We start from the raw sequence: 24622 nt of genomic DNA on the forward strand, positions 1-24622 counted from the left end.
ATGCAGTTTCTCCACGTATAGATATTTATTTGTATTAACGAATTTTCCTTTCCATTATACCGGCTTAGAAGCGTATGCGCGCTACGTGCTACAATGCCCACGCGTCGCATCGAAATAAAGCTGACTTGCTAATCGCGTACAAATGCCAACGCAGATTAAACCAGATTTTAGCAAATACCAATGATTGTCAAAGTAATCAAAATAACTGTTTAGCGAATGTCATAATCGAGGCGGACAGACATAAGGGCAAACATTTTGTTGCTATATTATTTCGTTATACATTACTGTTCACAAAAGACTGCAATATGTTATTTTTTACATTTTATAAATAAAGTCTTCATTTATAAATTTTACACAGATTTTTTCCTTTCTCTCTTCTTGCATAAATTTTAGATTACTTTATTAAGATTCAATGATTTTAGTAAGATTTTAATATTTCATAGTTTTTCTTAAAATAAAGATTAATTCTAAGTTTGCAAACTCACGTACTTAGACTTCTGTTCCAAATTTCCAGCAAATTCTAGATTTCTCTTCGTAAGTTTTATTTTTATTATGACACTTGTAGGTTTCATTTTTATGACACTTTCAACGAGGCACGCATTTAATAAATACGAAATTAAAAGAGGAGATAATCTCATCTTAACCGTGTTTTCGTCAATATACTTTAGCTGTATTGCCGTCGTGTCATTGAAATTGATTATTTTTAGATCCCTGTAGGGATCTCTGCTCCGGAGGCAGTCCGTAACACTGTTGATCCACGTTTGCATCGATTCGGTAAGGGATAACCGGAGAAGCGAGACTACGTTCTATCCCTGGGGAAGGGGGGGGGGGATATATGTAATTCACCGACCTTTCCGAAGTAAGGATAAATAGTTTGATAGTTCGTGACAATAATACTAACGTGAGTGTAGATGCTTAATGAATTCCTGCGTCACTTTCTATGAGGGACGAAGACTGTAACATTACCGTTTATCATTTCTCATGGCGATTGTCTTAATAACGACTTTTTCGAACAACTCACTCTCATTATACATCTTTAAATTTTTTTTATATCAAACTTAAACGTGCAAAAATTTATTCCATGTTTTTCTCTATATGAAAACACGATGCAAATAACATAATGTGATAAAAAGAAATAAAAATATTTGCGTTTGCCACTTGCGACTGACCCAAAAGTAAATTTTTTTCTCAAGCAATCTTTCTCTTTAATTATGCTTTGTCTACTATATGATAAAATTAAAAAATAATTTCTAATTTTTTTTACGAAATAACTATTTCTCTCGTATTCATATTTTTCTTACTCATCATGGAATCTTTTTTTAAATATTTTCTACAACATATAATTATGTTATTTTACTTGTGCTTTTCTTAACGCTACGCTCGTAAATGACTCGAATTTCCTTTCCAGAAACTTCCTTCCGGCAAATTTTTCTTTTATCTAATAATCCATACGTGAGAAAACTATCAATCCTATTTCACCGAGAATAAAAGACATTAAAAGAGGAAAAGCTGAATTATTCTGAGGGCCACAGTTTGACAAACTCAATTCTCGTCGTATATTATTACGTGACTCGAATAAACCCCGCAATATGTCTCGACTTTCGCCAAAAGTATGCGCTGACTTTGTTAAATCGCACTAAGTTTCGCTGATAAAATTACAGCGCGGCGTAAAAAGTAGCAATGGAGCTTTAAAAAATATTCGTCGGTATCAGAGCTTTTATCTGCTTATTCATTCATCAAACATTCACAAATATTGACGGTTAAATTTTCTGTGCACATTTGCGATTTTATATTTGATAGCCGGTTGATTACATGCTCGTTCTATCGTAACAATCCCGCACAAGTATCACGTTTTTACGTCATAGGCGGCACGTGTAGGCGTTACTACTGCAAGTAGTCCAAATCAACGCCTACGCGGCCACTTATATTTCAGTAGATTACGTATAGATGTAAACCTCATTCATACAGTGTTTACCTCTTTCGTTCCTATCGATCTATGCACACGCCAGTTTGCGGTTTGGTTCTTCTGAAATAGTAAACTTCACGCCACTATTGCAGTATAAATAAAAATTGGATAGCTTTTATATAAGTAAGATTAAGCACTTTTCAATGTCAAATTTGAGGAATAAATCCAGAAAACTTTTTACAACACAGAGTAATATCACAGAGTGATTCACATCAATGTAAAAAATGATTTTTATATTTACACATTGACGAACAACTGTTGATTTTAAAACGCGTTTGTAAAATCATAACTTTGACTAAATCTTTTTTATTCAACTAATATTTTGCATTTAAAAACAAGGACATGTTTGAAAATGACCGTAATTGAGTAACTTTTATGCGGGAGCCTTCTAATTCACTCGACAGTTTTACGAGAGCCACATGGGTGATAAAACTAGGGGTGTACTTTGCAAATTACCACTCGTTCGCGTCGTTAAAAGCCCACTCCGTTGTAACCGTGGTCTAATTTATTAATTCGATCTTACTTCTCGAAAACGGCAGTTATATGGGCGTGAGAACCCATCGTCTTTATCCCCCGGAGCTTTAAAAAAAAAAAAAAAGCCCTCGTGCGAGCCATTACGTTTCTGGGCCTCTGCCGACCACTTGTGGCGGAAAATTGCAGTAATTTCGCACTCTCTTGCGATTCGTCGAGATTTTTATGCCCATTAAGATGCGACCTTGACGGTGAGAGTGCAGTAAATCCGGGTAATTTTGCAACACGAAGTACTCGTTCAGCTGTGACGCTCTCGTACGAATAAACGACCCGCTATACTACTTTGTAATATACTACAATTTACGGCACGTGCTTCTCCCTTATGAATTATTTACATTCTAATTACTGAATTATTGTAACCGCGTTAATGATAATGGTATATAAATAGAAATGAAATCATTGTTCAACGTAATTCCAAAATAATTGTGTACATATACGTATAACTCCAAATTCCTATTCAACAAATAAGAATATAGAATCCTATTCAATAAATAGAATAAGAATATAGAATTTCTATTCGACAAATAGAATATAGAAACGCAGTGTAAAAATAATAAAAATATAAATGTATCAGTGAAAATATAAATGTAAAAATGTAATATAAATTTTACTTAATCAAGTAATCATAATTTATCAAGTCACAAAATATATGTATACATTGGAGGCAGAGTTAAAAAAAAAAATAATTATGAAAATTCACCCGTAACGATTTTAAACATATAAGCACGTTGCCATGGTAATTTCCATATTCTCATTAAATCTGAGCACGTAATCCATTTTATTATCTAAAATCGTACGAGAGCAAGAGCAAGAGCGAGAGAGAGAGAGAGAGAGAGAGAGAGAGAGAAAATTATGCGGTTATTTCCGCATACTCGAAACTGTAATTTCATTATCTAAATTAGATTAAAAAATGTAGCGAAGATAATTATCGATTGTGCTCGGCGTTTGGTTATTAACGTCCACATAAACAACGATGGTTATTAATGGCCACATAAATATCGTTGGACCAATATACAGCGGCGTTTCGCAAATCATTATTAATGCTCGATTTACACTGTGTTTAAATTCTCTTGTGTCCATTATACATTTTTGATTGCGCCAGCTGCTCACTCGGTGACGTTATAAGCTTCGTTAATATCGCACATTCGGCATTAGATATTTATATAATTAACCGATGCGCGTAAGCTCCTACTCGGAGCTGCGCTTATGCAACAGATTGTAAGACTGGTCATGCATATTAGACGATAGAGATGATATAGAAATAGATTGGCGGTCTCGCGCCACTTTTAAAATTTGTCGCATGCATTTAGCACGTATATTTTTGTACTGATAAGTCTTACTTCGCGTATTACGCGTGCGCTAAATGTTTATTTACGTCGAAAATTAATGTACGTTCTAATTTTATTACAAAATCTCACGTTGGAACTGTATAGTGAACCGGTTGTAACTGTGTGTTACGGTGTTTCATCAAGTATTTCGCAACGATGGCGCGTATTCCCCGACCATTCCATGTCCGGCGTTACACACAATACCAGCAGTTTTACAAAACCGGATCCGGCTAATAGCGATTCCGTGTTTCGTCCTGTTTTCTCGCCGCTCCCGGCGCACAGCAGCTCCTCCGGATGTCTACGGATTTCGTATTCCGAGCTACTCGCTCGCCGAGGGGCGAGCACAAAGAAGCTCGGTTTCCCCTCGTAAGGGACGACTCACTGAATATCGGGCGCACGACGGCGATTGATCGTACGTTTAGTGCGGCTTGTGCGCTAAGTACGACTAAATTCCAATTATTCACGTGCCACGGGCGCGATGTAAACGAAATAGTAACACGTGTACACGTCCGAGTGTGTACAAAGCTGTTCGAATTGTCGAGTGAATTATGGCGACAATGTTTGCCTACGGCGGACGTTATGCGAAATTGTACGCGAGAATAAAGCAAAGAACAGTAAACGAGGACTGTAATTAAGATTTGTCGTTGACAAACACTAATTTCTTCTCTGGTTTCTTAAAAAAAATTTTTTCCCCGCAAATAACAAGAGTCAAATGTAACGATTAAATTCAAGGAATATAATAACGAGCCATGTGTTTTTCTCGATTATTCAAAAGTAATAAACAGTTCCCTTTCCTTAATTTTTTTTCATATTTTAATATCAGATTTATTATTATAATTGGAAGAAAAGGGAAGATAAAGTGAAGTAAGAGATAACTCTGGCAGTCGCTGCGAAATTAAAAAGAATCGATAAAAGTACTTACTTAGAGTGGGAGTTTAAAATATTGCGCAAATTAATTAACGCCCGGTTGGCAGAACGAGATAAGACGTTTTTTGTATCGCTCAAAAGCGGCGTCTCTCACAGAGTGGAAAAGAGATAAGAGATAAGAGAGAGAGAGAGAGAGAGAGAAAGAGAGAGAGAGAGAGAAAAAGAGAGAGAGACAGGTGAAGCGAAATAGCAGGCAAAAATTTTACGGCGATGCGAGCGATTACACGGACGCTGGACGGAGGAAGCTTTGTTCCATTTTGCAATGTAATCTCGTCGCGTTCGCGTGATTGTTATACACGGACGCGGGATTATGCGAATTGACGTATTAATTTTATGGATGTACCCGGTGACGTTTATGCGCAGCATTAGCGTATACCGCAAGAAAATGACAACAGGCCGGCTGATATAATGAAATGTCAGAAACTGCCAGCGACGCGGAACAATTCCCACGTGCAATTAAAGTTAGTTTGATTATCTCCTCTTGTTAACGAATGGCATTTTGTAATTCCTATATTGCAACCGTGTGACTTGACGTACTTATTAATCCCGGAATCTAATTGCGGAGTCAAATATGTATAATTCCGTTCGGAAAGGCATGTTTACCAGATTGCTGTTTAGCATATAAAATACAAGCGCTACGAAGAATTTTTTTTCCACGGTGGATTTGCATCCGTACAACAGCCGTAATAAATGATTGAAAAAAATATTTGAGCCTCCTTCCATTTTGTTTCGCTAAATTTCGATGTGATGTTTGTAGGATATTTTTTTTACCGCTTAACTTTTCGTTTGTCTGAATCACCTTCCTCAAAGAAATCATCCTTTCCCGAAGTATTTTGAATATTAAATTTCCTATGATACTAAATATTGATTTTATTCATCATAAATAATACTGTGCAATAAAGTGTATAATGTTTGGAAATAAAGAAGAGAATTATTTTAAAAAAATTTATACATTTATCTCTTTCTCGCCGATAAAGACGCTAACGTTTTCATTTGCATCATCTGCCTGTTAATTTACGAAGATCGGCTCGGCGATAATACGCAAAAAAATATGCTAATCGCTGTAATAGTCTCTCTCTCTCTCTCGGAAAATAAAATAATGTTGATTAAGGCGATAAAATGCCGCTGATCCGCGACGTAGATACGACCTCTGTAACACCCTAAATTACGGTAAATTACAATAAACGCTTTTCTACACCATTCTTTTATCGTCGACCCGGAGAAGGAAATTAGTTTCGCCGACACTCGACGCGGGGCGCAAAATAATTGCGTGTACTTCATGTCGGCTAGGAAAAAGGTAACGCTTCCGTGTTACTTACACGCTCGGAATACGCGTTATATTGATTTAAAAAGGCATAAATATTGATGGCCCATTGAAAGATCGTTAATTGCATATTACTGTCCAGTCGCGCGTTCAATCCGGTCTCATTTCGGATTCAGCGAGTGTACATGGGATCTCCATTTGGGAAATGGGGGGGGGGGTGGCTGCACCTCTCGGACCATGTCCGAGACGCTCTACCGAAAGCGCGTGGCCCGGACCGTCGGATGCATCTCTCAATAGCATGAAGAATCGAGCCCGGCTCTCGCCCGGCCGTATTCGCTGCTTGAGAGAACTGGGAACTGCATGTGCCATACGTCGAAATATGCGTGCTGCAACGCGAACCGCTGCGTATCGAGTGGCAGACAACCTCGAGCGTTTTGATATGTACAGATGTATACAGTTCCGCTTGCCGGTGAATATCGCGTTACGGTTATCAGGTACGAAATTTACTGTTACATTGGCGGAAGGACGGGAGCGCACGCGAAGTGAAAGTATATTGCAGCGTTTCATCGCGTTTGCATGTAATTTTCGTGCGCCGTTCATCGTGCGCATTTCCCGTTCGATCATTCGGCCTGAAACTCGTGCTCGGAACGACGAAAGATACATCTCTGTCCGATCCCGCAAACGGGCGCGCGAAGGACACGGGAAACATTTACATTTCTTTCCGACGTCCGCGTTACAATGCGACGGGAGCCCGCGTTTTACTTTATCCGTTTTATTCGCTCGTCGCGCTGGGATAAAGCGAAATCCGCGGATAAAGTGGAAAATTCTCTCGTTATATCGAACTTCTCGCGCACGCGAGATCCCTTTATTTTCACGCCGGATATACATGCTCTTCTCCCTCTTTTCCTCCTCTCTCCTCCCTCTATCACTCTCGAGCAAATGTGGCGTAAATATTTCGCGTTCGTTGCATACGCGCGCGACCCTCGCGCGTATACGCATATACGTTTGTGATTACGCAATATTTCACGTCGAAAAGCTCGACGATAAAACGATTTTTTTTCTTTTCGGCAGATTTTAAGGTGGATTAAAATGTGAACGATTGTTAACTATGTGAGCGTAAAAAAAAGAAAGAAGAACGAAACGACTTTAAAACTTTCATAAAAGTAAATCCACAACAGAATCTAGTACTTCTAGATTTAATTTGAAATAACTTTACTTCAACGGAAATTTAACGCACTTCGGAGCTAATTGCTAAGTTATTTAATAACGAAACTTCCTCCGTTTCGTAAAACCGTGGTATGCATTTAGTTTTCGGTGGAGGAAAAAGTCTCGCTCTTGATACTTCTGCGGAGACTAAATTCAAAAGTTTCTTCCTTTTAATTAAAAGCGATATGCTAATAACATTAAAAAAATACAAAAAAACGCGGGGAAGAGAGACTGCAAGGAATATTTTGTTACAAATTATATTACAAAAGCCGCGGCGATATTCGCCGAAGCTTGAATTGAGAAAAGGAAGCGAGGGATCTGCCAGAAGGAGCACTCAGATATTCCACCGGAAAATAAGCGTGGCGAAATCCACGTCACGAATCATTCCGGCGGTGACACATTGAAGAGAGGCATCGAATATATTTGTCGATAAGAACTCACCTGAGATCGCGAGAGCTTGTGCCGGCGATTGGCGTTCGCGATCTCGGCGGGTGTCGCGTTCGGCGCGAGAAATCGAATCCGGTTGCACTCGATGCCGAGGGGGTGGTGTTGCGGCTGAGGGGGCTGCTGATAGAGGTGCAGGTGAGGGGGCTGCTGCTGCGAGGGATCGTCCTCCGGATGATGCTCCCCCGTGTCCAGCATGCTGCCACTGAAGGAGTCCAGCTGCGTCAACGACCTCGAACGCACCTGCAACGACAAAGAGTCGTTCATGCGTTAAAAAAAGTACCCTGAGAACTGATTCTCGATTAAATGAGAAACGTGTGCTGCGTTTCGTTGTTTATTGTTAACTGCATCATACCGATTAGTAAATTAGATTAAATGTATTAAAAGCTTTCTGACTAAGAGGCTCCCTTTTAGTCTCTTTTGGAGTAAAAAATCGTTATCTTAAATAATCTATCTCTAAACCTTCGCCTATTTTTTCAAAACTACTTGCGATACTTGTCTAATATAACAAATAAAGTTCAGATTTGATACGATACTTTTAGCCTCGCTGCTGTACAAAAAAAAATAAGAAAAAAAAGAAAACACTTTTCATCAGAATTATATCACTCGACACATGATTAACATTTCAAAGATAAAACAGAGAACTCATAAACAGAGAACATAATATAAATTATTCTCATCTATCACTCAATCAGCAAGCAATCTCACACAAGTATCTCGCGTTCCATCTAACTCTCCCCTCCGCAATTATCTTCCAATTACCCGCTCGGGGATCAAGCCGAACGCCTCGGAATTGCGAGCACGAATAATGCGATCCGTGTTATTGCGGACGCGCGCGCAAACGACCAACAATAAAACAAATTTGTGGCCGCAATCAAATGTGCACCGGTATGCGCGCGAGACGCGTCTGAGAGGAGGGCGAGCGAGCGAAGCAGAGGGTGACACATCGGCCGGTCGGGCATTAACGAAGCCGCGGCGCGGCGGCGTGTAAACGTGCCGAACGGGCCGACTTCCTGGGAGATAAATCCCGGGGAAACCTTCGCGTGGACGAAGCGGGGTCACCGGACGATCGATTTATGCGTGGAATCAATCCCCCATGCTGTACCTCGAGGGATTCCCGTCGTTCGTTATCACGATTTACTTGTGCTGTGCTCGCCCTTTTCCCTTCACTCGTCGCAATAACTTACCGTCGCGACGCGTTTCTTCGAAAGGATTCCTCTCTCCTGGTTTCTCTCTCTCTCTCTCTCCCTCATTGACGACAAAATGTATGAAATATAATTGAATGAGCACTGGAGCACACGACAGAGACAAGTTTTCGACACATTTTGCATACGATGGCTCTAAGTGAGGTAATTCTCACACGACGTGTAACTTTAGATGACGTTGGAAATAAGGATGGAAAGCATGACTGGAGTGTTAATTTTACAACGAGAAGCTAAGCGTGTCACTGCAGCCTAAACTTAAAGTTAGGGAAAGTAATAATCATTTGCAAGACCAATTAAAAATAATTACGTTAATTACGGACGAATCATGTAAATTGCACAATGTTTAAATGTACATATAGTATAATCATTCTTTGGAAATTCTTCACTCCTAGGTGATCGATCGGAGTTCTCGAGTACATGTTCCATTAAACGAAAAACCGTGTTATAAAAATAATATTTTCCTTTAATTTTAAAATATTTTTAAAAAGAAAGACAAAAATGAAGATTAATCGCTGTGCTTTTTGATATTATATAAATATTAACCAAATCTTGAAATAGCATTTTCAATGCGCAACGCAAGGATAAACTATCCATTTTAAACAGTTTGAGGAAAATGTTTTCTCTATAAAAACATTCGCTCAAATCACTTTGAAGACTCACTCGACTGAAAGAATAATACGCTTTCGATCCTACAAATGATTCTTCAGAAAACTCTTACAACTTTTACGGTTTTATCCAAAAATAGCGAGATGCTACTCCTACCCACACGAACGCCTTTATAAATAATTTGCACAACGATGCTCGATTATCTCCGAGGTAGTTTGTTGTAGGCATCCTAAGATGCCGTATATCCGTATAAATAATAAATTATATAACGGATAAACTTCCAAAAACCCTACACGCCGCTCTGACGTATCCGTCGGTGTAAAAACTCCAAATGAATAACGAATTGAAGTGACGTGACGTTTAAATCTGATCCATGTACAGATAAGGAAACTTAAATTGATCCATGTGTAGAAAAGGGAGATTTCGTAAAAATATACTGATTAAAATATAATTTATTAAATCGGGAGTAGAAACGTCCGTCACTTTAATAAAGCAGAAGATAAAATTCAACGTACGTAAATATATCGGACGAATAAATCTGATTATCATTCTGAATTTCTCGAGAGGTTCCCCCATTATGTTCGGATCGTCCCAATTTCTAAAGTGACCACGATTAATCCCATTCTGCCGCGCGAGCGATACAACGGCCGTTTCATTCGACAGGTCGAGATTGAGTTACACACATCTCGGGCGTTTTAGGGCGAAAACAGGATATTTACAACAATCTAGAGTGCGTCGTCATGTTGAATCCTTTTCAGCCATAAAAGGCTCCATGAGGCACAATTACATCTTGACTGATGGAAGCACTCGAAGCGATTTACGCGGTGGGGAACAAGCTGCTCGATAATAGCCCGATGACAATATCGCAGGAAATAACTCGCGCGGATCATGATTGCGCTCGAGGATCGCATTGTCTTAAATGTCCTCTCATTCTTTCCTACCTTGCAGGTTCCAATCTAAGGTTTGCTTCGAAAAATCGGCTCGTCGATTACTTTTCCGATTATTTCTTTCCTTCTTTCTCTCTTTTAATTTCTTAATGACGTTTCAAAGATGGAGTACGTACGACAACAACCGACTCTTAAAAAAAAAAAAGAAAAGATGGAGAAAGAGCGGGTTCGTAGAATTCGAGAAGAAAACTCAATTACGTCCCTCGCGCAACGGTGTCGAGGACGCGCCAACACTTTCGTCGCATGTACGTACTCTGATGTATACGTGTTGTTTATCCATCGACAGGTCGGAGCCGATCCCTGGGTGTCTTTGATCGTTCGATCTTATTCCACCCTCGATCTCGTAGGGATTCGCAGCTACAATGTCGTCACTGTAGTGTGTCGTCGCGGTGGCGCAATGAAAGGGAAGGCGCGCGAGATGAAAATTGTATGTATAGCCGAAGAGGGTTTGTGAATTTCGATGCACCGCCACGATCATCGAGATATATTGGAGCTCGTTCCTCCGGTCATCGCAGAGAGACCTGCGGGAGGTCTTCTTCCTCGTAATCCTCGAGGATGCCGCGCTTGCAAAATACGCAATATGTTGTATCCCGAAAAACACGTTCATGCATATAAATAAGATCCCGTGTACATTCCGCGCGTGGCTTATGGAATTCTTCCTCTAAAAATAGGAAAGCGCAATTGAGTAATTTTTAAACTGGAATTTTTAAACTGTGCCGGCTATAAATAAAAGAGAGGGAGATGTAAACATAAAATATAAAAATACGTTTTAAAAACAAGGTTAATATTTTCTCAGGCTCTTGGCCTCGGTTTATAAACGTTAATAAAGAATTTAAAAAAAAAAAGGTTTGCCAAAATCCACAAGTGACGATTATATGACTTATGTAATCGCGCGCTAGCCTTCATTGATTATAACAAAGACACATAAAACATTCGAACTGAACACAATTTCAATAGTAATCAATGAATAAATCGGTGATCACGAAAGAATCGGCATAAAAGGATCAACAATTTAAAGTGATCTATTTAATCCGAAGACGTCATTTGTTCCGCGCGCGCTCCATTTTAAACTTAATCTTTCGTTTTATCGCCATTCCACGACAATTCTTCGGGAATTTCTCGAAACGTCCCATTTTCCTTGATTTTAACGCACTCTCTGATTCTGACAATCTACGGATTTATCGTGACGTCGCGAACGAATGATATATATCCGCGCGCGCGCGCGCACTTTCGGTTTTATATTATCCTGCGGAATTCTCCAAGGACCGTAACGTATTTTATTTTACGAGAGTGTCATATGCGGAACGCGTATTAAATCGTCCTGTATGATTCCTCGCCTCCTCTCGCCGATACCGGCCGCTTCCATCTATTTCACTTTATGCAGGCGAGTCCTGCAGGGGCGTCTCCGACGTAAATCGTGTGCGATACGCGACGTCGATCTTTATTTCGTTCCGCGTTACGACACGCGATATCTTTTCCGGTATATTTTAAAAACGAACAAGTTATTCGCAAGAACGCGATATTACACGTCGTTTTTATTTCCTGGGGCAATTCGAGAATCTGAATTCGAGAGCGAAGCGTTTCGCCTCTGTGCGCGAACCGTAGATCCTTTGATACTTTTTTTTTTTTTGAAGATTTTTTCCTCCCTCGCAGTTGCATTTATATGTAGTTCACGTTTGGATTTCGCGTTTCTTTTCTCTCGCAATAAACGTTGCGAAAGTACGAACCATCTCGCCTAACGGAATTCGTAATTATTCGCGACCGATTATTCTGTCTCCGTTTGAGAATGTTTTCTTATCCGGAAGACACCGTGCTCATTTGTATCTGTCGTAGTCTTTATCAATTTGTTGAATCCCTTAATTCCCGCTCTGAATTCCGGCGTCAATTACGAGCGCGCGGGGTTCCCGCGCGATCGAGGATAACCTATCTGAAGTCGAAACTGGCGTTGTTCCACGCGATCAAATGAAGATTTCATTAATTAACACCCCTCGGTTAATCAATCCACGTCAAGTCTCGGCGGGTCGCATAAAATCGCGTAAATATCTCACAATATCGCGTAAGATCGCAGCTGTACCGCCTCACGTTAACGCTGAAATCGTCGATTCGACGTGGTTCAACGCGGATGATTAATTACCCAGAAACACTCGAATGCGAGCCCCTATCGATTAGTATTACAGAGAGAATTGAATCGCTCCCAGATTCCGATAGCGTTTCGCAGTTCTCGGGCTGTGAAACGTTTTCCGATTTCCGAATTTCGAAGCACGCGCGCGGTCAGCAAGGCTGCGTAGCTGCAGCGAGGAAAAGAGGGGTTTGTCGTCCTCGACAAAGATGCAGCGTGAACGATTTAACGTGCACGTTCGATATATTCGGATTTCTTCGGGGAAGGGGAGAAGGGGAATAGAGGAACATCTGCGCGAAATAAAAACGGATATGGGAAAAACAAATCATATCTGCCGGCACCCCGGCACGATACATCCATCGCTTTCGTAGAATACAACTCTTTTATAACCACTATTTTGTGACGCGATATATTTTTAATTCCGCCTTTACGAGACGCCTTAAAACGTCGCGCAAGCCTTATAATGCCTGCGAACTACTGTCGACCTTCATAACGGCGAAATATCCATTTTAGATTACGGCTGCGCGATACCGCCGCGGCGCTGCAGCACATTCTTTTTCGCGGGTCCCTTATGCCTGCCCACACGGCTGTTAAAATGCAAATGCGCGAGCCTCGCTCGCGGGGGCGGCCCCCGTAAAACTTGTCCTTAATATCAGAAACATCGCCAATAATGATCCGCGATATTAGTCGTAAAGTGAATGTGTTGCGTATAGCCTGGCGAGAACGTTAACCCAGAAAACGGTGCATTTAATGGGGTGGCTTGGAATGCCCTGCCCGGTGGTTAAATGCGCCGTGTATTAAGTTTAATATTGCGACTGGCATATGGACGCCGGCCTCTTCCGCCCATCGGCCTCTGGAGTCCTGAGGAATCGACGATAACGGAGATGCATCCTTGCGGTTTTTCGCGTCATCGTACATTTCAATGCGTTTTCCTTCCGGCCGAAGATTATTACGCGCTATTTACAAGCTGTCGCGGCCGCGTGAACAGGCAATGCAATTTACGTCAATACCGTCTAAACGTGACAGACGTTAAATCGAATCTTTGGAGCGGCATATGGAAAGATCGAGATTGGTTTTGTCACACGAATTGCAGGGGAAAAAATAATTCAGCGTACCTGACACGGTAAATTTGCAAAACGGTGAGCAATACATAAATATTAATTAGTACACTGCAGACGTCATTATAAATGTTTTCAAAACGAAATGTTTTTAATTTTATAATTCAACATAATTACGTGATTTCTTGTTGTATATTTAGCGACAAGGCAAACTGGAAAAGATCGAAGTAGCAGCGATGAAATATTTGCTAACTCTGAGCAGTAACTTTAACAAGAATCTAAAACGCTTTCCTCAATATTAAACATAATAAAATATGCAATCGCTAGCAAGGAAAGGCGAAACTTTGTACAATGTTAAAAAAAAGTATGAAAAATACTTGTGTAAGCTTACTAGAAATAATTATTCATCCACTAAATTAAAAAAACTGGTTTCGCCGGCTTAAAATTGTCGCTATCATTTGTGCCCCCGCCTGGCAGCAGCGGTAGCTCTAATTTTTCATATTCCTTTAATTTTCTATTTTAATGGTAGATATTAACTCCGTTAAAAAAAAAATCCGCGAATGTGATGGTAATTCAAAGACCAGAAGAAGTTTCGGCCACTACAGGTTTGCCGACAACGTTGCTCTTCATCAGCTTGGAGTCGCCGGAACGAAGGTCGTAATTAAAGTAGAGCAAATGAGGTCGGCGGCGACGGCTAATTGGATCGGGTGGGACGGAGAGCGACGAGATTTCGCGCTCGCGTAAATTCGGTTATGAAACGGTGCCCGCGATCTCGGAAATTAAATCGGCAAGCTCGGACGCCTCCTCCCCGCGATTCGCCGATGACGTTCGATTGCGCAAAGTTACGTGACAATCACGAGATAAAACGCTCATCATTAGAACATTCCAGATAATACCTACGTCTTATAATTATGGGAGAAAGAGATATTTCATATTTACTGATTTACATCTAGAGTGTGTTCAGCGGCGCCGCGGCGCCGGGCAGGACGTTATTAAGAAGTCAATGTAACTTTGTTAACTTTTCCAAATTGGACGTCTCGTCAACGCGACGACTGAAATTAAAATTCCTTTGAAGTGACGCCTACCTCAAGTTAAAAGTTCCGATATACTTGTTTGCTTTTCTGAGCCACGTGATTAAGCGAGAAGCCCTCTATCTACAAATACAACTTGTATAAAAGAACTTCAAGAGGAATCTACTGCGAAAATTGCACAAAGCTCCATGACGTTTCCAAAACACATCCCGTTTTTCTCGCTGTGATTGAATCGCGTCATCGTCTGTCACATAGTTGGTGTACGCGAGTTCCATTCTCCGGGGAACACGGCAGCACTCGTGACGTAATCGGCCAGGAGGATTCTCGAAGGGTAAGGTCGGGCACGAGTCTTCGCGGAGCTCCCTCCCTCCCCCCTCCTCGTTTTAGCCCCCACTTTTAATTGCAGACTTCCGCCGTCGCGACGGCACGATTGCGTAGAGTAAATGTCGTTCGCTCCCTTAAATCCGTTCGCTGAAATTGACCATTAACGTCAGTACGCCCTTAACTGTCATCCCTTCTTGACCTCTCCCGCGCATTTGTCCTCCCTTTCTCTCTCTTATTCCGCTATATTGTTTCGCACGCCCCGTGTACTCCCGTTTCCATTTTCCCTTTTCGTCGCGCTTTTTGCGACTCTCGCCTCGCTTTGGCGCGCGCGTGGCGCAAAATCGCTATATACGCTCTATATATGTATATAGGCACTTAAGCGCCCGTCCCAGATGGAATTATGCTCCTCCTCGAATGAGAATTAATCGAGTTCTGAAATAGAGGCGCGTGTAACTCGACAGCTCATTTGCGCGAGCTGTTATAATCACGCGCGTAAAGAATACCAGACGCTTCGTTGCACGGAGAAAATTTTACATTAAGGCGATCCTAAAGTCGTCTGTTCTATCGATCGAACGTGATTATTTTCCATGACAAAATAAACATAATCAAAAACAACAGATTTAAAAATCCTTCTCCACGATTAAAGTATATAGACATCAGTGTGACATAACTTTTACTACGTCAACACTAATTTTTGTCATAAATACAGTAATTTTTGTGAAACCGGCGCTCAAGCCACATTCTATAGTGGGAAGAGTTTTTACTATTTCACTACTAATTTACTAATTTTTACTATGGTATGCAAAAATTTACTCAGAAGATATTTTTTATTTATCTTTACAATACTAACTTTTATCCAATAAGTTTTGCCTTTGTAATATAAAAATTTTTACTATGAGAAAGTATAAAAAAATTACACTGCATTATTGTTTTAAAAAAAATGGCTACAGCATTTAAACTTATAATTATCTAATGGTTCCTATCGTATTATAGTAATTTCTGCTATAAAATTTTCTCCGTGCCGGAAGCAGAACGTCGGACGCGCGTTCATTCAAGCGGACGAATTAAACTCTTTCTCAAATCATTTTATGTACATACCTAAGTATAAATGTAAATGAAGTGCAAATGCGAATCGTACAGAGGCGTTACGTAGCGCCGAGCGCGAAATACTATCGTTACCACGATCAGCCGATACCGATTGGAGCAGAAACGCGAAAATTGAAAACGTTGCGAAAATTGATAACGCGCGGATAATGAGTTGCGGTTTGATGAATTATCGAGGCCCACGTCCGGCCCGCGTATGTACATACGCGCCATTAAGTATCTCAGATTATCGGCCGGCGCGATAATATATCAAATCGAGAGGCAGTGGTAACGGCGCGCGATGGCCAAACGAACGGCGAAATGATCGAAATCGATATGATCGAGCGTGTGGGCGGTTACGCTGCGTCGTGAACGTCGGACGGCCGAATGTCAGTGGAACTTTCGGTCTCCCCGTGCGAGAGAAGAGCCTCGGCCCGGGCGGGCCGGGATGGAAACTAATTGCGCGGCGTCGAACCACACGCGGATTTTATCACGCATTCCGTAAAACGCTCCATAAACGGCGACCGTCCATTCGTTCGTTCATCGGCGAGGGTCTGATTTTTGTCAATTTAGCGAGAAGCGCGTCGCGCGCTAACGAGTGTCACCCGTCCACGATTCGTGTACGGCGCAATTTTGTGCAGAAGGTTGAAAATATTTCGGATCCTCTCGCGCGATTGGGGAAAGGGCAAAGTCCAGGGCAGCGCTGCACTCTTGGTATTTACCGAATAATTTCATTATAAGTTTTTAAATTATATATCCATCGTTACAATAACCATCACGATATAACGCTATTATATTATTATAATTATTATAAAGATAAAAGTAACTAATTGCCACCGAGAGAAGCCGTCATTACATTTTAACCCCACTCTTTGTGATTTAATTTCAATTTAACGGCCAACAACGAAGTCATAAACGTTGTTTAATTAATTATCACAATTTTGCGTTATTTTCGCTACGGCGTCATTGTTCTCATGTTACATATTGTTATTTTTTCTTAATTATCGCAGAACAATCGTCGCAGCCCCGGCGAAACGAGATTTATAAATATGCATATCAAAGTGCAAAACGCGGCCGTTCGTTCTTGGTTGTATAGCGACAACAGGAACGCGTCGCTTACTGTTAAGTTCGCGGAAACGCTGATGGGTTGCGGTTTAAATCATTACTGCGCACTGTTGTGTCTGCAGTGAACGACTGAGAGAGGCTTTATAGCGGTGGCTCTTTGTGCGTTGTCCTGTGCTGGCATAAGCTGCTGAAGCACTCTGAGTGCGTCTCGTTGCATCGTTTTCATCATTTGTGATAATATGTCGTATTAATTAAGGGCGCTTGAGTATTTCGGTACTTATGTTCTTCAGATCTGTCTTTCTTCCTAAAAACGATCAGCTTTAGAAAATCAGTCAGACGACGCGGACATTTCGGTTTTGAATCTACAGAATAGACAGTTTCATAAATGTCACTTTTATTAAATTAGAAAACTGATATCCGGCTATCCGATAGTGATTACATCGTTAATTAAATATGAAAATTAAAATTTGGGGAAATAAGGCCCACTCTTTATTAAGTATATATCTCTCTGTTACACTCTCTGTCATATTTCTCTCTAATACTCTTATTTTTATCCGCAAAGATCGATGTATTTTGGCGTATCTACGAATTGATATATCTATATGTAACGAGAAATGTACTTCTTCATGAAATTTTCTTCTCGACCCGAACTCCTCGATTACAAGATGAACCAAGTTCTTCGCGTTATCTGCGACTATAACGAAACTCAACGAACTATTCGTGGCGTAGTTCGGGTACAGTCAGCATGTTTACGGGGGACGACAGGAAATAAATTGTATTGCAATAGTCTCCTCGCTTCTTCGAGGGGAAACATGAGAGAACGTGCTCCAAACTTCGCGAAAACCTTGCTGTTTAACTTTTAATGCATCTCAACGCGATCGGAAATGTTTATTATTAGAGAACATAACGACCACCGTTGAACAACGAAAGTTTTGTACGTGTTTTGAACGCCGAAAATAGAACGATAAAAATGATCAGAAATATTTAATTTGGATTGGGAGAAAGATTGAATGAATCTCAATTACCACGTAATTTTTAATACCGAGATGTGTATTGTTTGCACAATAATTTTTCTTCGTTATTTGCATAAAATTTGCAAAGGATCTAATTCCTGTCGATTTCATTTTTTTTAAATTAAATTTTATATTTTTTCATCACAAATTCATTAAATTTTTAGTGAATAATTTAGTAAATTGTAGTTGAAGATTAATTTGGTGGCCGTTTATAAAATTATTAAATCTTACATCCGAGATTATCAGCTGTATGTTAAAACTTTTTCGGCGAATTTTATGCATTAAAATTTTCCGGATATTTAGCGAGAACTTTCGAAATACGGGAATGTATCGAAAAAATTGCGACGCGCGCAAAATTGCATTCCACGTAGCAAAGAGAGCGCGCGATGCATCGAAGTGTCGATGAATTTGCTAGTATCACGGATCGCGTATATATTTACCGTATACGTGCGTGCGCCGCACCGTGCCGGTACGTATAAGTTTGCAATGTGGAGAATCACTTAAAGAAAACAGGTGCACTGAGGGGAAAAGTTTGCCCGAGGCAATATTATAGCGGGGAAAGTTTCGATTGGTGTGGCAACGTGCTTTTCTCGGCGCGGTGCGCTGATAAGGAAATGCATTACTGGCATCTTTTACTGCGTCTCGAAACTACGAAGAGGTTCGGGTGGAACCGGGTGGTTCGCTTCGCGATATTAATACCCGGGATATATTTCTAGACGGCACAGAATGGCGCGTAAAACATCGTTACGTCGAATAGGATAGTATCGATCCCATCTATCAAGTCAACGCTTGCACCGAAAACAATGCAGCAGAAGCCGGAAAAAGACTAGTTCAATAGCGTTTAATAGGTTTCAAAAAAACATACAAATGCAGCACGTATCTGTTACGTGTACCAGGATGTAGAATAATTGTATTTTATTTTCTCAAATGAATTATTTTTCCGATTTACCTCTCCGAGTAATATCGCTTGGATTCAGCATTTCTGCACATTATATATAGCAACTAATCAATCAGTAGCAGTCAAAAATGCTGGAAAGCGATATCCACATAGCGAAACAATGTGAAATAATATTTTCCATTACAAACCCGAAATATGTATAATAATAAAAGTTATTTTCGGCATCAAAAACGAAAAATATTAAATGCGCATTCAAAAATACCATTTCATTCTAGTTCTACACGCCCGGATTTAATAATTAAAAGTCGCGCAACGAACGGGTATGATGAATGCCTCGATTGTTAAAGCGCGGAGATTACCTCGCGTGCCTCGTTTTTAGCAACAAAAACTAGGACAACGATCGCGTTTGCGACATGTTTGAATGAAACTGAAATTAAGCTGCTTTATAGTTGCATATGATAAATGGTTGGCTGCAGTCAACAGATCTGACAGTTGCACGACAGTCGAATAGCAATTGAATCTGATTGATGAATACCGGGAAATTCAACTTACGAGAAACTTCTACTAAGAAATTGATCAGCTGCTACGTGTATAAATACTGAATTTAAGCGATAATACGCGCGGAGGGAAGTAATCAATGGAATATTCATTTCGGATAATAAAATAGAATTTCCATTCTATATATTTCTAAATGCAATAAATATTTCATTAATATCAAATCAAATTAATATCAATTCATATTAATGTAAATATAAGAACAATGAATACGTTACGTTTGTGTATTTTGAAAAAATAAAAATTATATTAAACTCGTCCTTATCCAAGAAAAAATTTGTTACGTATTAAAGTCCTAGACAGTTTATAACCCTATATAATAGCCGATAAGTATGTCGTAATATCCGCTGCTGTTGGCAATTAGGATATAGTCCCGGGCGATTATAATTGCTAATTTATCACACTTAGCCTAATTGTGTATTGTTCGAAGTTTGTCGGTGACTCCTCGTAAAGTTTCCTTCAAAACGAACTTATTGTGCTATATCAATTCCATCAAATTGAAATTTAATAAATATTAGTTATTGAATTATTATAAAAATGCTGCATTAAGCTTCCTACGTTTTTTTTTTAAGTTTAATATGCACGCGCGTTTAGATTTTTAAAATATAAATGTAATAAATTAAAATTTCTTTTTTAAATGTAAATTATTTAAAACGTATTTAAAATAAATACAAGAAAGGACTGAATTACTGAATAAAATTATATAATAATTTTTATATCTAATATTTAATGTGAATAATAACTATCAATATAATTCGCTAGTATTTTCTAATATGTTGTGAAGCGTTATAATGTTTTTCTCAAAAAATATATAAAATTTTTAAACTAATAAATATGAACCATGATGTTTTTTCAAACGCGTAATAAAGTTTTAGACAATTAACGATAAAATTATTACGACTTAAATAGCATTAAATAAACGACAGATAAATCCTTTGTTCTGACCTTATACACTTTTGTTTCTATTATACACTTTCCAATTTCCAGTCTCTCGTCAAAAGTTTCCTCACCAAAATGTGCAATCCGTTTTAGCCGTATACAAAAGGACCACGAAAGTTAAGTGAAACATCTCCACGGAATTTCTGCCCTGTGTGCGCGCTGAGCTACTTGACAATTCACTTAACAAAGTCTTCGTCGGTTTATCTCCGCGCAGTTATTATAAAGTGCACGAGGGCGCAAAAACGGCTGGGTCCGCGTTACGACTTTGTTCTTCAACTGTTTAACAAACTTGCCAAACATCGTGACGTTCGCGTTGGCATTCGGCCGAAGTGCATTCGTACCGAACGGCGAGCTGAATAAATATATGTAAAACTTTACCGTAGATCGCGAACGCGTGGACTTTTGGCCCTTTTCTCCTGACCTCGGCTTATCCGCTCTCGAACTCGCTAAAACATCCGCGTGATGAAGCGAGAGGGGGAACGTGCGGTTGTGGCAACTGCGAGAAATCCCACGAGACGAATATAATTCGATCTATAGGTATGTAACATCGCATCGAGAATGCAAGGATAAGAATGAATTTGCGGTAAATCAATAAAATTGATACTTTTAAAAACGAAGTTACATTACGAAATAAAGCAGGAATTTGCATTTAATATTATATATGTATAATATATTTTTTTCAATAATGAACATTATAATTTATTCGACGAAAACATGAATTATTTTTTCATAAAAAGATACGAGAAAAAAGTAAGAGGATAAGAGAGAGTTTGTGTCCAAAAAGACCCGTGTAAAAAATTAATTTCCGAGAAATTAGTTTGAAGTTAAATGCGAGAGAGAATGCGTCCATTTTTAGCAGCCTTGGATATATTTTATTTCCTGATAAAATATCAAAAAATGTATTGTTATTTTATATATGAATTAACTAGCTGCGTTGTTTATAGAACAAACGATATATATTCCGACTTTTAAAAAAGTATCGGTCGTTCTAATTAAAATATTAATATTTCTGAAGTGTTTGTAGAAACATAATTAAAAGACAACTTACGAGTTTTCTTTCCGCGGAACGAAATAACTGGATATTGTTAAATAAAAAAAAATTTGTAATTTAAATTGTAATTTAAGTTCAGTAGAGTTATTAAATTTTTATTCAAATTTTGCAACAGCTATATATTTATACAACTCCGTAATTTCAATGATATTGTGCGTGCACGTAAATCACGGGGCTGCTTTCCGGTCCACCGGGTACTACAACTTACGTTAGATGGATACTGGACACACAAATCACGAATCAACTAAAATTCCAAATTTGTCCAGGTCACCAATTCTCGCTGTGGGTGTAATACTTCGCGGTGCATGCAAACGTACTCCGCTTCAACAATTTCTACAACGCAAGCATTTCCTATTTTAGTTTCGAAATTAACGCTTTCCGGTCGACATTCCTGAAAGATCCGTAAATTTCATTTCATTCGTGTCTCTGCTTTACAAATATGTACATTGTAACGATTAAGAAAAAGAGCTTTTTTTTCCTAAAAAACAATACAATTCTGACCTTTTACGCCGACGAATAAGCGTACACATGTACAGTACACTGATTTGGAAACGATAAACTTATAATTTACGCTCTATACGCCGCTTCACTCCGCTTGCTCTCATACATCACTGGAATGTACATCGTTATTAATGTGTAGACAGCCTATTGTCCGATAATAATGGACCACGACTAGAACATTAACCGCCTCGATAGTCCACCTATAAACCTAGTTCATATCATCCAAGATTGTGGACGTCCGATGCTTCAGTAAACCGCAATAGGCTGGCAAACCTATTCACGTGCTAAATTTTCGAGCTCGGTAACCAACCTATTGAGATATTCCTGAGAATTTAATAACTTGCAGGAATACTAAGGGCCACTACAGTTCGTTCATCTGTACATTAGCCTAAGCGTGAAAGAACAATTATTCTCAGCGTTATAATTGAACACTGCCCCGCTATTCAGTTTATAGTACAGTTTCACCGCATTCTTTTATGCGCGTATTATAACTAGTTCGTTCTTCATTTTCAACAGAAAAAGGTATACGATTATTTAAATCTCTTCGATCTTACGTTTTTTTTTGTAATCATAAGCTTACTTAAGAGTTCCTTGAAAATAATTAAATAACGAGGTAATTAAAAAATTTTTATCGGATCAATTCACGAGCTGTATTGTTGTCTTAATTAGTAATCCTTTAGCGTCGTGATTTACAATCGACATTGTCTAATGTTTAGATTCATATAGGAAATATTCGGAGAACTCTCATAAGTCACCCGTCGCTTCTCGTTTAACCGTCCGTTTCCCCGACAGTGGATGAGGACGTTAAGCCGACGGTATAACAATATCGAGCTCCGTCCCGCGCACGGAAAGCTTCACAAGCGAGAATGTAATTTCAAGGTTCTCTCGTGTGCACCAGCTGCACTAAATCTAGAAATTGGGCGCGCTGCAAAACGCCCCCGACCGCAGTAACTTCCGTTTTGCGACAGGGCGTAGCAAAAACGTAGCTCGAGATTGAGTCCGTCTTGCGTCTACTGGTAAATTTTCAAATAAGCACACGATACGTTTCGTCGATGGAACGGCTGTTAAGTGTCAAGGAAAATTTAAACAGGATTCTCCTGTCGTGTTAATTAAATTAATTAACGTGGCAATTTTAACAGTCTGCATTAAATACCCCGATAACTATATATATGTGTAAATTGCTCTTCAAAATGTTGAGAGGAAGAGTTAATTAATTGTCAAATAATCTTAATTGACAATTAGTCAGAGACAAATAGCTGCGTGTGCACAAAACTGATCAAATAGATTCATTAAGTAACAAAAATTCAGGTCAGCTTCGTTACTCGCTTCTCATTTTCCGCGCAAACACGCGCATTTGAGCAAACCATCCTCTGCATTACAGCATCTTATTTATTATGCATATGTGGCATATTTACCCCTATTCTACGTAGTACATGCGCGGCTTACGCGTTATCGAAGTTGGGCCGACGCGATATGCGGCAGTAAAGCAAACTATTGCATAAGTGGAGCTTAAGGCAAGTAGCTCGGGGCCATATTTCGTCAACGCCTTACTGGGGAGCACAAATACGTTGGCACGGAGAAGGCATGCAGCGAAACTTGTTAACTTCATTAGATAGACGGGGGGAGGATACAGGGCCCGATGTAATCGTATAATCGGTAAATTGTATATCAAAACGTAAACTGGCGCTTCATTAGGTTACCCGCCGTATCTCCGAGCGCGATCGTAATTACTCTGAGGAACTAATTAGCGCGCGTCGCCGCGACACGATTTGTCATCGTTTATTGCCTCGGGACGAATACGCCTGCTGCGATTATTCTGAACGTTACACCAACAATGGGGGATTCGTATGACGAAGTGTTCCGGCGTATGGTGGCGCTTACACTGTCATGTTGTAGATATAACAGTATTTGTTTCGTGAAACCTTCATTTGTAATCATTGCAATTTAATTACCGTAAGCCACGGTGGGACTTGAAAAACTTTGACTATAACAAAGGCAGCAATTTTTAGTAATTTTATCGAATAAAAAATCTGTTAATTCTCTAAAAATTTAAATTACAATTATTGTCTAGAATAGGCTATGAATTAAATAAATATAATTTTTTAAATAAAAAATCAGATTTTACATCAACTATAAATCTTTTCTTTTAATCTCAATATATCTCCATACTGTGTATAACATACACAGAAGACTGCAAGAAAAAAAATGAGAACTGTATCCCTGTACGCGATAGATACCACATGATGGATAGCAATTTCAATTTTCGGAAAGGCGGGAAAATTGGGTTCGAATACGTGCGCAGCTCGCAGGCGGGCGAGTCTCCTGCTTAAGCCGATATATTTTCCGAAATTGAGAAGCACTGTTGAAGCCGATAAGATTCGATGACGATGGAGGGATAATACTGTAGGTTCTCGCGCGCGAAAGTAGAAAACCTTTGAGGTTTAAGGCCGGTCTGGCTGTCTGGCATAGCGCCAAAGATTATCCCTGCCGTCGTTCGTTCTCGAGACTTCATAACCGAGGTGAGTGAAATCCGCACATATATATATATATATATATATATA

General features: G+C 39.6%; 1 protein-coding gene across 2 annotated transcripts in view; it reads right to left on the reverse strand.

Annotated features, from left to right (window-relative positions):
• LOC105448219 (pleckstrin homology domain-containing family G member 5-like) overlaps positions 1 to 24622 on the reverse strand; it is a 90855-nt gene that overhangs the window by 24868 nt on the left and 41365 nt on the right. For both annotated transcript variants that reach the window (XM_011686678.1, XM_011686677.1), the window contains exon 7: positions 7664 to 7909. In XM_011686678.1, the coding sequence (XP_011684980.1) occupies positions 7664 to 7909 (246 nt within the window). The remainder of the gene's footprint in view (positions 1 to 7663; positions 7910 to 24622) is intronic.

The sequence above is a fragment of the Wasmannia auropunctata genome, unplaced genomic scaffold (assembly GCF_000956235.1).
Source record: "Wasmannia auropunctata unplaced genomic scaffold, wasmannia.A_1.0 LD336088.1, whole genome shotgun sequence".
In the NCBI taxonomy this organism is placed as follows: domain Eukaryota; kingdom Metazoa; phylum Arthropoda; class Insecta; order Hymenoptera; family Formicidae; genus Wasmannia; species Wasmannia auropunctata.